General features: G+C 43.3%; 1 protein-coding gene across 3 annotated transcripts in view; it reads left to right on the forward strand.

Moving 5' to 3' along the window:
* The window catches only part of Syne1 (spectrin repeat containing nuclear envelope protein 1), a 478,529-nt gene that overhangs the window by 207,246 nt on the left and 255,453 nt on the right, over nucleotides 1–15,830 (forward strand). For all 3 annotated transcript variants that reach the window (XM_076926749.1, XM_076926750.1, XM_076926751.1), the window contains 5 exons: nucleotides 1,083–1,195; nucleotides 3,066–3,271; nucleotides 3,941–4,096; nucleotides 7,236–7,527; nucleotides 8,982–9,154. In XM_076926749.1, coding sequence (XP_076782864.1) covers nucleotides 1,083–1,195; nucleotides 3,066–3,271; nucleotides 3,941–4,096; nucleotides 7,236–7,527; nucleotides 8,982–9,154 — 940 coding nt within the window. The remainder of the gene's footprint in view (nucleotides 1–1,082; nucleotides 1,196–3,065; nucleotides 3,272–3,940; nucleotides 4,097–7,235; nucleotides 7,528–8,981; nucleotides 9,155–15,830) is intronic.

Below are 15,830 nucleotides of genomic sequence, written 5' to 3' on the forward strand. Positions count from 1 at the left end.
AGCAAACCTTTTAGTCAGATTAATGTTTCAAATTCACTTATGCTCTGAGATTTGGGTAACAAAGGTTCGGATACTCTAGACTTTTAGAGAATGTCTCCGCCTTTCTCCGTGAGAGAACAGGAATCTAGCCATTTTAATGATTCTGAGTTATATCTGGCTCTCCTATATAGGAGCTTACTCATGTGAAGAACTACCTCTGTTCAAGTGCTCAGGAACTGCTAGCCAAATAGCTAGGCACTCTTTCATGCTAGGATGACTTGTTGCTATATGCATGGATGTTAGAAGAGGTCTTAGCAGTGGCAGCCATACGGTCCAGAGACTTCCAACTCTCCATTTCTGCTTCTGAGAAGCTGTCTTCCGCTCTGATGTGGGAACATCATTCTTATCTCGGCCCATCTTTTCTAAGTCAGTGTAGTAAAGAAAGTGGTTCAGGGCTGGAGCGGGGCTCATGGGTAATTAGCTTGCTGTTCAAGCATGAGGAGCTGGGTATGAATCCCCCGTACCCTGTAAAAAGCTGACTTGGGTGGCACATGTCTGTTTTCTTAGTGCTGGAAGGGAAGAGATGGATGTATCCCTGCAGCTCACTAGACAGATAGTCTAGCCGAATATAAGAAATCCAGGTTTATGGAGGGACTCAATCACAAAACATAACATGCTGGAGAGAAACAGAGGAAAACAGCGGCTGCAGTCTTCTGGCCTCCACATACATGTGCATGCACGCACACACACACACACGCACACGCACACGCACACACACAGCATGTGCACACATATCTTCAACACTCCTGAGTACATTTCTCCTGAAATTTTTATAAACTCTTTCCCAAAATAAAGGAAAATAAGAGGAAATAAACATTCCTAGTGCTTTATTATTTTTCAGTCTCTTTGAGGTAACTTCTCCATTCCACCATTAATATTCATGGATACAGATCATGTTATATTTTCTATATTATTGTTTTATTTTTGGAGTGTTTTAAAGAGCAGGAAGGAAAGGACTGGAATAGAGAAATAATTCACTGCAATTGTCCTAAGATCTCACTCAGCATTTTGGGTTTATCTATTTTTTTTTTCATTTTCAAAAGGTTCTATGAAAGAATTTCAAGAATGGTTTTTAGGAGCAAAAACAGCAGCCAGAGAATCTTCTAATCTAACTGGGGACAGCCAAATTCTTGAAGCCAGGCTCAACGATCTTCAGGTATGGGTGCTGATATCCTTATATGGATGCTGTGATGCTGTGGTCCTGATGTGGGTGCTGTGGTCCTGATGTGGGTGCTGTGATGCTATGATGATTATATGAATGCTCTGGTGCTGTAGTGCTGATGTGGATGCTGTGGTCCTGATGTGGGTGCTGTGATGCTATGATGATTATATGAATGCTCTGGTGCTGTAGTGCTGATGTGGATGCTGTGGTCCTGATGTGGGTGCTGTGATGCTATGGTGATTATATGAATGCTCTGGTGCTGTAGTGCTGATGTGGATGCTGTGGTCCTGATGTGGATGATATGTTGATATGAATGTTGTGGTGATGATGTGGATACCATGTTGCTGATATGGATGCTGTGATGCTGTGGTGCTGCTGTGGATGCTGTGGTGCTACTGTGGCTGCTATATTACTGATATGGACGCCATATTGGTGGTATGGGTGCCATGTTGCTGACACCCATGCTGTGATGCTGATGATGCCCTTCCTTATCCCAAACACAGCCACTGCCTTGTAGCAGAGTCAGACTGTTTCTCTGCCTGAACCTTCTTATTATTGGTCCACCTTTTCTTCTTCCCACCATGGAGTTGGGCTGTTGAGTCAGAAGGGATTAGGCAACAAGAAAAGTCATAGAGAAAACAAAAGTAGGCTGAAAAGTGTCTAGATCCCTCTCCCCTTCATTTTTAACCCATTGGTCATACTTTAAAGTCATTCAAAATGAAACTTAATTTTAATTTTTGTAGAACCAAAACTATAAAATATTTTCTACCACTAGTGAGGAACTTCCTTCTAGGAACTGTTTGTTGTCTGATGTTTAAAGGAAAAATATACGTTGTGTCTTCTTCTTCTTTACTTGGTGTCTCAGATTAGAAACAATAATGGCAATTACAGGTTATTTGGGTTTTATTGACTAAGGAAAATATATGCATCTAGGAAGATGGCTACTGTAAAGATGAATTTTCAGACAAATAGATTCAAGTGAGGTTTTTGTCCAAGTTTTCATAGACACTTATCTGAATGCAGCACAATGCATTGTAAAACCAATGTTTATTTTTAAAAATCAGTGAGACCCATCATAGTGGTGCAAGCCTGTGATCCCGGCACTCAGGGTGTTGACACAAGAGGGTCTTAGGTTTAAGGCCAGCCTACACTCCATAAAACAACCAGTCCCAATTCTCTGTTAAGGTGCACGAGAACCATATGACCCACTGGATAATAAAATACTGTCAATAAACCACCGTATTGAGAACCGAGTTATTGTTTCATGCACAGGGCTGGTTTTGCAAGAGTGATGGTAAATTCAGACTTGTGGAATTCCACATGGTGACAAGTAGAGGAACATTCTGGAGTCCAAGGGAGACATGACGAGCATTTAATTCTGGGTTTCCCTTGTTTTGTGGAAGCCCAAGGACAGATCTTCCAAAGAAGAGGTATATACAAACAAAGGAAGGCCCAGTCCTGAGGACTGGACTTTGTATAGTGTAGACAAGAGAAGGAAAATACAGAGCAGCTGCCTGGATACAGAACTGATACACTAACCACAAGCAGAGATGGCAGCTGGAGCTAGGACACTGTGAAGTTAAGGACAGCAAACCATTGAGAAGGGAACGCTGTTGAGACTCTACTCTTATCCAGATACTGTTTTCAATTTCTCCTGGATTCCAATTGCTCTCCTGCCATGCACTGCCTCAATTAGGAGCCCTGATCTTAGCCAACTGCACGATTCCTGATTCCTTCTCAACCTAGCCTTGTTAAACCTTTTCCCTCTAGTCGATGCCTTGTTTTCCCCTTATTGTCTCAGCTCAGCATTGTAACGAAGAATCCCACTTATAACAGCAGCTATCTATATTACGTTGATTTCCAGGGTGTCCTGGATTCACTCAGTGATGGGCAGAGCAAGCTGGATGCAGTGACTCAGGAAGGACAAACTTTGTACGCACATCTACCCAAGCAGACTGTTAGCAGCATCCAGGAGCAGATCACAAAAGCCAATGAAGAATTCCAAGCTTTCCTGAAACAGTGCCTTAAAGATAAGCAGGCTCTCCAGGACTGTGTTTCGGAGCTGGGGAGGTAAGTTGTTATAATAAATGTGGGTTTCACCACACATAGAAGGGCTTTTCAAACACTTGGTGGGATCAATTCATGTGAAGACACAAATAGTATTTGAACTGTGCGTTGAAATTATAATGAATGTTGTCCTGCCTTAAGCACCTGATTAATTCTAATGAAATAATTGATGACTGCTTCTGAAGGTCTCCTTTGGCTTAATTTCTTATGTAAGAAAAAATAAAGCCAAGGAATTATATCCACTGGTAATTACAAATGACCTGACTGTATGCCACTTCGGACCCTGCTAACTCAGGGTATTAAAACCAATTTCTTTCCCGTTGTATTTACTTCTGTTGGGATAATCTTGATAGAAAACAGCTATTGAATTTCATGGATTGAGATTCCAATCAGTTACACATACACACAGGCACAAGCACATGCACACTCTCATCTACACACACACACACACACACACACACACACACCGGTGAAAGAGAATATGACACTAGAGGGGAAACTCCATGCTCCAGGGAGAAAAGAAATCTGTAGGATGAGACTGTCTTGCTAGTCAGATAGTCGGACTATTTACAAAAGCTTTAATTGCTGCAAAAAAGAGGGTGTAGTAACCCCAGCTGTTGGGACAGTAATAGACATATTGAGAGTTTTCTAAGATGTCGTTCTTCTCTTTAGCTTTGAGGACCAGCACAGGAAACTGAAACTATGGATCCATGAGATGGAGGAAAGATTAAACACAGAAAACCTGGGGGAGAGTAAACACCATATTTCTGAGAAGAAAAATGAAATCCACAAAGTTGAGATGTTCCTGGGAGAACTCCTGGCTGCCAGGTATGGTGCAGAAACAGAATGGATTGTTTATTTGCCCACATACCTTGGGCTAGTTAGTTACTTGCTTGGTCCTTGGCTGATTTTACTGGTTACTTGTTGGTAGTGGTTTCTTCTGTTCCTGAATATCTCAACTACCCAGCTGTGTCCCTTATGACAACGTGGTAGTCTGTAAAAGGTGTGGGCCTAGTTTCCTCTTCCTTTTCTCCAGAGGTTAGGCTGCTCCCTTATCTAACTTAAGATTAGCTCTTAGAGGTTTTACTAAGAATACTACACTTAAGCTGGGTTGGGGTGGTGCGTGCCTTTAATACCACAACTCAGGAGGCAGAGGCAGGTGGATCTCTGTGAGTTCAAGACCAGGGTAGTGTACAGAGAGAGTTCCAGGACAGCCAATGCTTCATAGAGACTCAACCCCCACCAAAACAACAACAACAACAACACTTCATGTCCCTTTCTGGAATTACCTTGCATTTGTTACTACCAATAGAAGCTGACCTAATCAAAGAAAACTACAAAATCACACTGAGAACAATACAGCTGGGACCCCCAACTCCCACATGTGTCTTTACACATTGTAGGTTCCAGCCCTATCCGGCTCACTCAACCTTACAATAGTGTTAGTTCCTGAGAGCTGTGGCCACTAGGTCTGGCTCTCCCTCGGCCCCCCTCTTCTGCAGTCTCCCTTCAATGCTGCTCTAGCTCCTCTCTTGGGTTGAGTCCCCTTATCTTTTGACACTGTTGCCACCTGCAGTGTTTTGCTCTTTGCATTCTTGCTCCACTCCTAGAACTTTCCCATTTTGCCTCTATGGCAAGGTCAAAGGCTTTCCGGTGAGTGCCCCTTAGCCTAGAACTTGGGCTCCTTACTGAGAGCTCTGAAGAGCAATGTTTGTCTCTGAGGCAGAAAACAGAGTCCACTTGCTTAATCCAACAAATCACTGGAATCATAGTAGGAGTAAAAACCACAGTCCTTCTCTGTTTCCACTGAGTCCTCTTTATGGTCCAATGTGCCAGTCCTCTTGTCTTGAAGAAAATATTTGCAAACAAATGCACAGCAGAATTCATGGCATGACTAAAATCATTACATAGTATCTGTGGAGCTTCATCCAGGCCCCCAGCAGAGATCAAGATCTGTGAACAGCCAATTACATAAAGTGAGTATTACTTTGTCTAAACCTGCTCCTATGTTTACCAGTTTAGATCTGCTCTTGATTACTTACAATATAGCACAAAGTAGATGTTACAAAATTAAACTGTATTTTGCTTTCCAAATCTTGACTCGGGTCTAGATACAATGTAACATAGCCAAAGCCACACCCACCTTTCCTCAGTACTCTGCAGAGGACTTCTATTCACGACTCCATTTCTTCACAGGCTGCTGACATCATCTCCTGATGTCACTACTCTGAAACCGCACAGGAGGAAGTGGGCCATCACCAAATTCATTGTCTCTTTGCACCTCTCATTATCCCCTCACCCCAAATGTGCTTGGATATGAGTGTATATGGCAGCCAGAAGATAACCTTAGCTGTTGTTCCTCAGAACACATTCGCCTAATTATTTAGGGAGGTCCCTCCCCAGCCTGCGACAATTCAAGTAAACTAGGCTGTCTGGCTACTGAGTCCTAGAGATACCATCTACCAGTCCCCATCTCTCAGCACTGGGATCTTAAGTGTGCATACCACCAGGCCTGGCCCTCATTGTTTGTCTAATAATTGTAACATTTATAGGCACATAATTATTGAAGTGTCACTCTCTGGTATTCTAAGGCCAGGGGCTAAGTGACCTCCAGTGTTTCACTTGGATCTTTCATTACAAAGCAGCCACTTCCAGCAGCAACAGAAAGCTCCTCACACAGATTCTCATGCTCTGTCACCTACTTCTTTGTTTTTTTGGGATCTCACTATGTAGATCAGGCTGGCCTCCAGATGATTGTCTTTCTGCCTCAGTCTACCAAAGGCTGATAGAAAGTGCCCAGATAATTGGGAGGAGCAAGTGCATATATGAAAGAAGCATAAAGGTGGCTTGGGTCAGTGTGGTGGTGCATTACAACCAAGTCAAACAGGGGTTGAGAATTTCTTTCCTCTGGACCCAATTAACATAGCTCCAAAGTGTGAGCTATGTTCAGGTACAAGTATGTTCAGTGTTCAAGGTATACAGAACACATTGGCTTCTACCATGATAACTGAAGGCAGCTTCCCCCTCTGTTGTCTCTGCCTAGCAATTGTGTTACATCCTGGGAGTGCAGATAGATGCAGTCACCCTAGATTCTAGACAGTCACAGCCTGCAGATAGACATGTATAATAGTTCAAGGAATAAGACATGGAGTAAACAGACAGGAGTCCTGCACACATCTCCTGCCTATCTCTGATTGCCATAGATACTGCCTAGGGATGGGATGCCTGTGTTGAGTTGTGAAGAGGCAGCTCAGAAAGTAACAGGCAAGCAGAATTGTCATGAAGGAGAGATGCTAATTACTTGTTTTGTTGCTGAGACAAATCGTTCCACAGAGAAGACTTGGAGAAGAAAGGCTTGATTCTGGCTTAATGTTCAAGGAGATGTAGTTCATTGTGGTGGGAAAAGTGCAGTGGGGAGATGTGGGAGGGAGAGGGGAAGGCCAGCCCTCCTGTCACACAGAGTGACTGGGAAGTGGACCCAGGCTGTAAGATGTCAAGGCTCACCCCAGTGACATATTCTTTCTATCAAGGTTCCAGGTCCCAAACTTCTTACACATCACCAGCTGCTGGGAACTGAGTGTCCAAATCCTTGAGCCAATGGGGGACACTTCACGTTCGAACTGTAACATCTACAGAGGAGCATGGGAGTTTTTCATAGTTAGGCTATCAAACACAAATGGAAGGATGCTCGGGAGAAGCTGAGCCCACTTTCTGGACTGAACTCCTAGAGAGATCTAGGCTCCACCGCGGGGATGTAGATGGAGATACAGCAGAAATAGATTCATATTCCCTGACAGGTGTTGACTATGCTAAGAAGGCAAAGAGACAGTGTGGTCCCCAGCATCTTAATGTGAAAGTTGTATCAGCCATGAGCTCTTGTCTGGTTTCTGATCCAATGTCAACAGTCATTCTTAATTCCCCTGGATCCAGAATCCTGGAACTAAAAAAAGAATTTGTGTTTCTCCAGAGAGTCCCTTGACAAGCTCTCCCAGAGAGGGCAGCTTTTCAGCGAAGAAAGCCACGGTGCAGGGAAGGGAGGCCGCCGAAGCACCCAGCTCCTTACCAGCTATCAGAACCTTCTCAGAGTAACCAAGGAGAGGCTGCGTGGCTGTCAGCTGGCCCTGCAGGAGCACGAGGCCCTGGAAGAAGCCATGCAGAGCATGTGGTCTCGGGTAAAGGATGTGCAAGACAGGCTGGCTTGTGCAGAGAGCACTCTTGGGAACAAGGAGACATTGGAGGGGCGATTGTCGCAGATCCAGGTATGTGTGGCCCACATCTGCTGCCCATTGCTTTGATTCCATGCACAAATCTAGAACTGGCCCCCATCATCTGGAAAGTGTCAAGTGAAAATGTGGGAGATGGGCGGAATGGGTAAAACACTCAGAGAAACTTTATTCTCCTTTTGGGGAAAGGAACATTTTTTGTTTTAACAGCTTTAGTTTTGTTTGTTTGTTTTTGTTTGTTTCATTTAGTAGTTAACTGCCAAAGTTCACTGAGTACTTACTCTGTTACAAGAGTTATGAGCATTGCTGGGACTGTAGAAATTGTGGTTAGTGCCTGTGTTCCAAGGGGTCAGAGACCAGTGTGTCAATTGTTAGTGCAAAGCATATGTCTGGGCTGTGAATGGACTGACAGGGCTTCTATGTAAACATAAAGCAGGCAGACCTCTGGTCACATGACCTTGAACAGTGGGAGTTAACCAGGCAATGAAGGGAGAAGTTATCATCTCTGAAGGTGTGTTGTTCTTGTCTAAATTAATTTTCGTTCAGTGAAATCAGTCAACAAAATTGTAATAGTTGGCTGGTAGCCCAAAGTTTTCCAAGAATTTAACCTGGTCTTTGGACCCCATAGACCATACATAGTCTAGCCTGGTGTCTATGTAAAGTTAGTTCTTTCATTTTACGATGAGATATTTCCACCTTAGTTATCTTGGCAGGTGAACAGGAGGTGCATGGATAAGTAAGTATGTGCATGCCTGTGGGGCTATCATTCCTCAGCCACCAAACATATTGGTTTTTGAGAGTCTCATTAGTCTGGAGCTCCTGTAGCAGGCTAGGCTGGCCAGCCAGGAAGCCCTATATCTATCTCTCTCTGCCTCCCAGAGCTAAGAATACAGTCACATGCCACCACTCCCAGAAAAAAAAAGTAAAAAAAAAAATAAATAAATTTAACTTATTTACTTTACATCCCACTCAGTGCCCACCTCCCAGTCACCCTCTCCCACAATTCTTCTCCTTATTCCTCCTCCCCTTCTTCTCTGAGCAAATGCCCCTCCCCCCAGATATCCTCCACCCTGGCACATCAAGTCTCTGTGGGGCTCGGCACATGCTCTCCCACTGAGGGCAAACAAGGCAGCCTAGCTAGAAGAACATATCCCCCACACACAGGCAACAGCTTTTGGGATAGCCCCCTGTTCCAGTTGTTCGGGACCCACATGAAGACCAAACCACACATCTGTTACATATATCCGGGAGGCCTAGGTCCAGTCCGTGTATGTTCTTTGGTTGGTGGTTCAGTCTCTGAGATCCCCAAGGGTCCAGGTCTTTATGTGGATTCTTTTATATGGGCTCTGGGGATTAAATTCAGATTTTCATGCTTGTGAACTGAACTCACTTCAGACTTCAGCTTCTTAGTTTTAGGAAGCAGTCATTGTTTAGCATAGCAGGTTTTCATACTCCCACTGACATTTCCTTCTCTCCCCCTCCCTCCCCAGGACATTCTCCTTATGAAAGGCGAAGGAGAAATAAAGTTGAATATGGCCATTGGAAAAGGGGACCAGGCCTTAAAAAGCAGCAACAAGGAAGGTCAGCAGGCAATTCAGGATCAGCTGGAGATGCTCAAAAAGGCATGGAGTGATGTCATGAGTTCTGCTGTCCATGTGCAAAGGTGCAATAATCTTCCCTAAGTGCTTATTTGCCCAAACAAAACCCATCAGTTTCCTAAAGTCATGGTGCAGCATCTAGGCAGCCTGCAGTGGAATTAGCAAGTATGTTATTTTTGTTATGTGCAGGCATTGCCTGTCTTTGCCTGTGCTATATTCCCCATGGGGCAGAGACTAGTGCTGGTATGTCAGTGTGCTTTGCTTCTGTGTTTTCTTTTCAAATATTTTTGTCCATTCTTCTAACCCCACAACCTCCACCCAGTGTCCCTCATGGAACCTCGCACATAACACAAGCTTAAGAAAGGTCTCATTTTAAGTGGAGAATATTTAAAGGATATTTAATAATAAGTCAAGCAATTCTTTAATAGCTCTTAGCTGTTTAAAGGCATATGCAGGGAATTGTTATCAGTAAATTGTAGTGCTAATAATTGAGCTTAAAGCATGCATCTGTTCCTCACTCTGGAGTTATCACACCGAGCTGGTGATGTAGGGTGGATGTGTGTGGAGTTTTCTGGTTAGCACAATGATGCAGATATCCAGGCATTTAGTGTCTAAGCCTTGGGAAGCTGAAATTCTACAAAGTGGGGAATGTTCTCATGTGACCAATCATTAACCCATTCTGAAGCCTTTTTTTTTTTTTTGATATTTTATTTATTTACATTTCAAATATTATCCCTTTTCCCAGTTTCTCCTCCAGAAACCCCCTATCTCATCCCTCCCTGCTTCCATGAGGGTGCTCTCCCACCCACCCAACCACTCCCACCTCCCTGGCATTCCCCTACACTGGGGCATTGAGCTTTCCTAGGACCAACGGCCTCTCCTCCCATTGATGCCTGACAAGGCAATCCTCTGCTACATATGTAGCTGGAGCCATGGGTCTCTCCATGTGTACTCTTTTGTTGGTGGTTTAGTTCCTGGGAGCTCTGGGGGCGGGGGGGGGGGTCTGGTTGGTTGATATTGTTGTTCTTCCTATGGGTTGCAAACCCTTCAGCTCCTCCAGTCCTTTCTCTAACTCCTCCATTGGGGACCCTGTGCTCAGTCCAATGGTTGGCTGCGAGCATCTGTCTCTGTATTTCTCAGGCTCTGGCAGAGCCTCTCAGGAGACAGCTATATCAGGCTCCTGTCAGCAAGCACTTCTTGGCATCTGCAATAGTGTCTAGGTTTGGTGTTTGTATATGGGATGGATCGTTGGGTAAGGCAGTCTGTGGATGGCCTTTTCTTCTGTCTCTGCTCCACATTTTGTCTCTGTATTTTCTCCCATGAGTATTTTGTTTCTCCTTCTAAGAAGGACAGAAGCATCCACACTGGTCTTCCTTCTTGGGCTTCATGTGGTCTGTGAATTGTATCTTGGGTATTCAAAGCTTTTGGGCTAATATCCACTTATCAGCGAGTGCATACCATGTCTGGTTTTTTTGTTTGTTTGTTTGTTGTTTGTTTTTTGTGACTGGGTTACTTCACTGAGGATATTTTCTAGTTCCATCCTTTTGCCTAAAAATTTCATGAACTCATTGTTTTTACTAGCTGAGTAGTACTCCTTTGTGTAAGTGTACCACATTTTCTGTATCCATCCCTCTGTTGAAGGACATCTGGGTTTTTGCCAGCTTCTGGCTATTATAAATAAGGCTGCCGTGAACACAGTGAAGCATGTGTCCTTGTTATATGTTGTATTCCAAAGTCTTTAGAGCTGTTACATTATGGTCTGATCCCACCCAGATGTGGAATCTCTAAAGGTGTTGAGGCCCACATTCTGCCTCAACACTTTTGCCTCAACGCTTTGGGGCTAAGTGCTCTGGTCAAGAGAGAGTGTGGCTCTTGGGGCAAGAGACACAAAGAATGAAGACAAGGCAGGGTGTGATTCAGTCTCTTCTATTTTCTCAAGTCTCTCTTCTATTTTCTCAAGTCTCTCCTATTGAAGGGAATTCTGAGGTATTTATATACACAAGTAGGAGAACACAGGTGAAAACATTTTACCACGTGCACCATACAGCTGAGGTCACTAAACAGCAAAACAAGCTATGTGGGATAAACAAGATATTTATCAGAGTGTGCTTCAGCTGTTATAGGCTTTTGACAACCAAGTCTTTCATCAGGGTATATGGTTCCAGATGGCTGCAAAGTTGATCCAGCCACTTTCTACTAAAGTCGGCTCTCAACAGGTCCCCCTTTTTAAATTTTTTTCAAAAGGGAAGGCTGGGAAAACTTACGGAAACCGTGCCTGTCCTAGGTTGGAACAAAGGACTCCAGCCTCACTTAAGATGGTGAGGCCTCCCTTATTTTAGGGGCAAGGGTCTCTGATATGCTCTCTTACCTGTCATTGGCTATCCGGCTTAGCGCGTAAATTAGGGGTTAATCCTCGTCAATCTTGATGACAGAGGTTTCAGAGTCCCCTACTTCCAGCCTGTAATAGCGGACCTGTATGGGTTTCATTTGTTATCTGTTGCCGAACCAAAGCCATCAGTTTGAACAGCATGAACCCGAAAGACAAGAGACTTAATATCTAAACCGTTGATATAAAAGCAACACTCTTTAAGGCAACACACAACTTCCCCTGTTGGAGAAGTGAAAGGTCTAAGCCTTGTACCCACAAATTTATACCAATGAAATCCTTGAATTTTGCATTAGCTTAGTAACAATTATACAGATAAAGACAGCCTAATATTAACCAACTCAGTCCCCAAGTCCAGGGAATTGGGGAGCCAACTCCTCATTAACTTCTTCAGGCTGAACATGGGCGTTGAGATATTAGAAGAGGGATGAGGGGAAGGGTAAATTGATAAGCATCTGAAGTCTGTCTTAACTGCATCCAGCTGGAAGTCCAGGGCATCAGTGAACATGCAGGTGATAAGATTCATTCTCCAAAGCTGTGTATTCTGCAATATACAAATCTCAAAACAAGGTTTAGTATCAAGATAATTATTTTGATTCTCTGAAATCTAGTGTTCTGGAGGCCTACCTCTGTCATGTCTGATCCATATAATTCTGGAAGACATAACTACTACCTTAATGACCTCATCAGAAAACTCATAGAAAAACCTTTTTTTTCCAAATTAACCTTTCCTTAAGCCAGTAACCAGAAAAACCTTTACATTGAGTTTTTATCCAGAAAAATATTATACAACTCAGAATCACACCCATTTTGAAAGTTAAATCAATTAACATTATCATTCTGCTTAGCTCTCTGTCTAGAGCAGCCTTCTATTTATTCCTCGAGTCTTTAAAGCCTTTTTCATCTGTTTTTACTCACTTATTTCTTGCCCCATTTTCGTTATTATAACCTTTATCTATCTGTTTGGCTCTCTTGACTCAGAGCAGCCTGCAATTTACTCCTTGCATCTTTAAAACCTTTTTCATCTGTTTTTGCTTACTTATTTCTTGCCCCGTTTTTGTTACTATGCAATCACCTTTGTTTCACTTCCGAATTCAGCCAGCTCCGTCAGTCGACTAGTTCTCCAGCCCAGGAGTGAGGATGACCGCTTCCAATTCCCGTGGTGTCCTTCACTGTATCCCGCTTACTGGAGCTCTAACATTGAGACTCTGTCAATCCACTGGTTCTCCAGCGCAGGGTGTCTTCCACTGTATCCTGCTTACTGGAGTCCCTGTTCAGGCACCACTAATGTTGTGGCCCACACTCTGCCTCAACACTTTTCCTCAACACTTTTGCCTCAACGCTTTGGGGCTAAGTGCTCTGGTCAAGAGAGAGTGTGGCTCTTGGGGCAAGAGACACAAAGAATGAAGACAAGGCAGGGTGTGATTCAGTCTCTTCTATTTTCTCAAGTCTCTCTTCTATTTTCTCAAGTCTCTCCTATTGAAGGGAATTCTGAGGTATTTATATACACAAGTAGGAGAACACAGGTGAAAACATTTTACCACGTGCACCATACAGCTGAGGTCACTAAACAGCAAAACAAGCTATGTGGGATAAACAAGATATTTATCAGAGTGTGCTTCAGCTGTTATAGGCTTTTGACAACCAAGTCTTTCATCAGGGTATATGGTTCCAGATGGCTGCAAAGTTGATCCAGCCACTTTCTACTAAAGTCGGCTCTCAACAGGTCCCCCTTTTTAAATTTTTTTCAAAAGGGAAGGCTGGGAAAACTTACGGAAACCGTGCCTGTCCTAGGTTGGAACAAAGGACTCCAGCCTCACTTAAGATGGTGAGGCCTCCCTTATTTTAGGGGCAAGGGTCTCTGATATGCTCTCTTACCTGTCATTGGCTATCCGGCTTAGCGCGTAAATTAGGGGTTAATCCTCGTCAATCTTGATGACAGAGGTTTCAGAGTCCCCTACTTCCAGCCTGTAATAGCGGACCTGTATGGGTTTCATTTGTTATCTGTTGCCGAACCAAAGCCATCAGTTTGAACAGCATGAACCCGAAAGACAAGAGACTTAATATCTAAACCGTTGATATAAAAGCAACACTCTTTAAGGCAACACACAACTTCCCCTGTTGGAGAAGTGAAAGGTCTAAGCCTTGTACCCACAAATTTATACCAATGAAATCCTTGAATTTTGCATTAGCTTAGTAACAATTATACAGATAAAGACAGCCTAATATTAACCAACTCAGTCCCCAAGTCCAGGGAATTGGGGAGCCAACTCCTCATTAACTTCTTCAGGCTGAACATGGGCGTTGAGATATTAGAAGAGGGATGAGGGGAAGGGTAAATTGATAAGCATCTGAAGTCTGTCTTAACTGCATCCAGCTGGAAGTCCAGGGCATCAGTGAACATGCAGGTGATAAGATTCATTCTCCAAAGCTGTGTATTCTGCAATATACAAATCTCAAAACAAGGTTTAGTATCAAGATAATTATTTTGATTCTCTGAAATCTAGTGTTCTGGAGGCCTACCTCTGTCATGTCTGATCCATATAATTCTGGAAGACATAACTACTACCTTAATGACCTCATCAGAAAACTCATAGAAAAACCTTTTTTTTCCAAATTAACCTTTCCTTAAGCCAGTAACCAGAAAAACCTTTACATTGAGTTTTTATCCAGAAAAATATTATACAACTCAGAATCACACCCATTTTGAAAGTTAAATCAATTAACATTATCATTCTGCTTAGCTCTCTGTCTAGAGCAGCCTTCTATTTATTCCTCGAGTCTTTAAAGCCTTTTTCATCTGTTTTTACTCACTTATTTCTTGCCCCATTTTCGTTATTATAACCTTTATCTATCTGTTTGGCTCTCTTGACTCAGAGCAGCCTGCAATTTACTCCTTGCATCTTTAAAACCTTTTTCATCTGTTTTTGCTTACTTATTTCTTGCCCCGTTTTTGTTACTATGCAATCACCTTTGTTTCACTTCCGAATTCAGCCAGCTCCGTCAGTCGACTAGTTCTCCAGCCCAGGAGTGAGGATGACCGCTTCCAATTCCCGTGGTGTCCTTCACTGTATCCCGCTTACTGGAGCTCTAACATTGAGACTCTGTCAATCCACTGGTTCTCCAGCGCAGGGTGTCTTCCACTGTATCCTGCTTACTGGAGTCCCTGTTCAGGCACCACTAATGTTGTGGCCCACACTCTGCCTCAACACTTTTCCTCAACACTTTTGCCTCAACGCTTTGGGGCTAAGTGCTCTGGTCAAGAGAGAGTGTGGCTCTTGGGGCAAGAGACACAAAGAATGAAGACAAGGCAGGGTGTGATTCAGTCTCTTCTATTTTCTCAAGTCTCTCTTCTATTTTCTCAAGTCTCTCCTATTGAAGGGAATTCTGAGGTATTTATATACACAAGTAGGAGAACACAGGTGAAAACATTTTACCACGTGCACCATACAGCTGAGGTCACTAAACAGCAAAACAAACTATGTGGGATAAACAAGATATTTATCAGAGTGTGCTTCAGCTGTTATAGGCTTTTGACAACCAAGTCTTTCATCAGGGTATATGGTTCCAGATGGCTGCAAAGTTGATCCAGCCGCTTTCTACTAAAGTCGGCTCCCAACATAAAGGTGATCCAGTGAGGTTCACAGATTACCAGAGACCAGAGAACATGCCAGGGAGACAGGATAGGTATGGATGCTCACTGCATACAAATATAGATAGATGGGAGCAAAAGAATCCTCAGTGACCCATAGACAGCAGGATAAGGAAAGATCACAATTATGTAGCACACAATTCAAAAACCTAGGAGGGAATGTAGTGGAAAGTCTCACCGTTGAATGAACCTTGTCAAGAAATGTTGCGCTTAGTTTGATTCAAACACATATCCATGTATTGAAATACAATATGCCCCTATAAATAAACACAGCTTTCAAAATTAATCTTAGTTGATAGGAAAAAAGGAAAGAAAGAATAAAGATGGGAAAGAAAGGAAGGGAACCTAGGCCTGCCCTGTGTCCGTTACTGATGAAGAGGTAGAGAAAAGAATTGTGTCCTTGTTTGTTATGAATGGAAGCCTGCACCTTCCCTGAATCTTCTCTCAAATTATCTGTACATATACAATTATCTCATTGGATAAATAACTACCACTGAGAATTAGACTAGAACATCTCCCAGAATCCATATTCTGGAAGTTCTCTACTATCTCCAGATTCCAGAAGTGGGTTCCAAAGTGTCCACAGCAAATATATAAACAGAAGATGGCATTCACAGGTCCAAAAACACCCAGCAGCTGTGTCCTACCACGCAGGCAGTACAGGGACATCTAACATCAGTGTGGGTTTTGTTTGCCTCTTTGC

This window comes from Arvicanthis niloticus, chromosome 28 (assembly GCF_011762505.2).
Source record: "Arvicanthis niloticus isolate mArvNil1 chromosome 28, mArvNil1.pat.X, whole genome shotgun sequence".
Taxonomy (NCBI): domain Eukaryota; kingdom Metazoa; phylum Chordata; class Mammalia; order Rodentia; family Muridae; genus Arvicanthis; species Arvicanthis niloticus.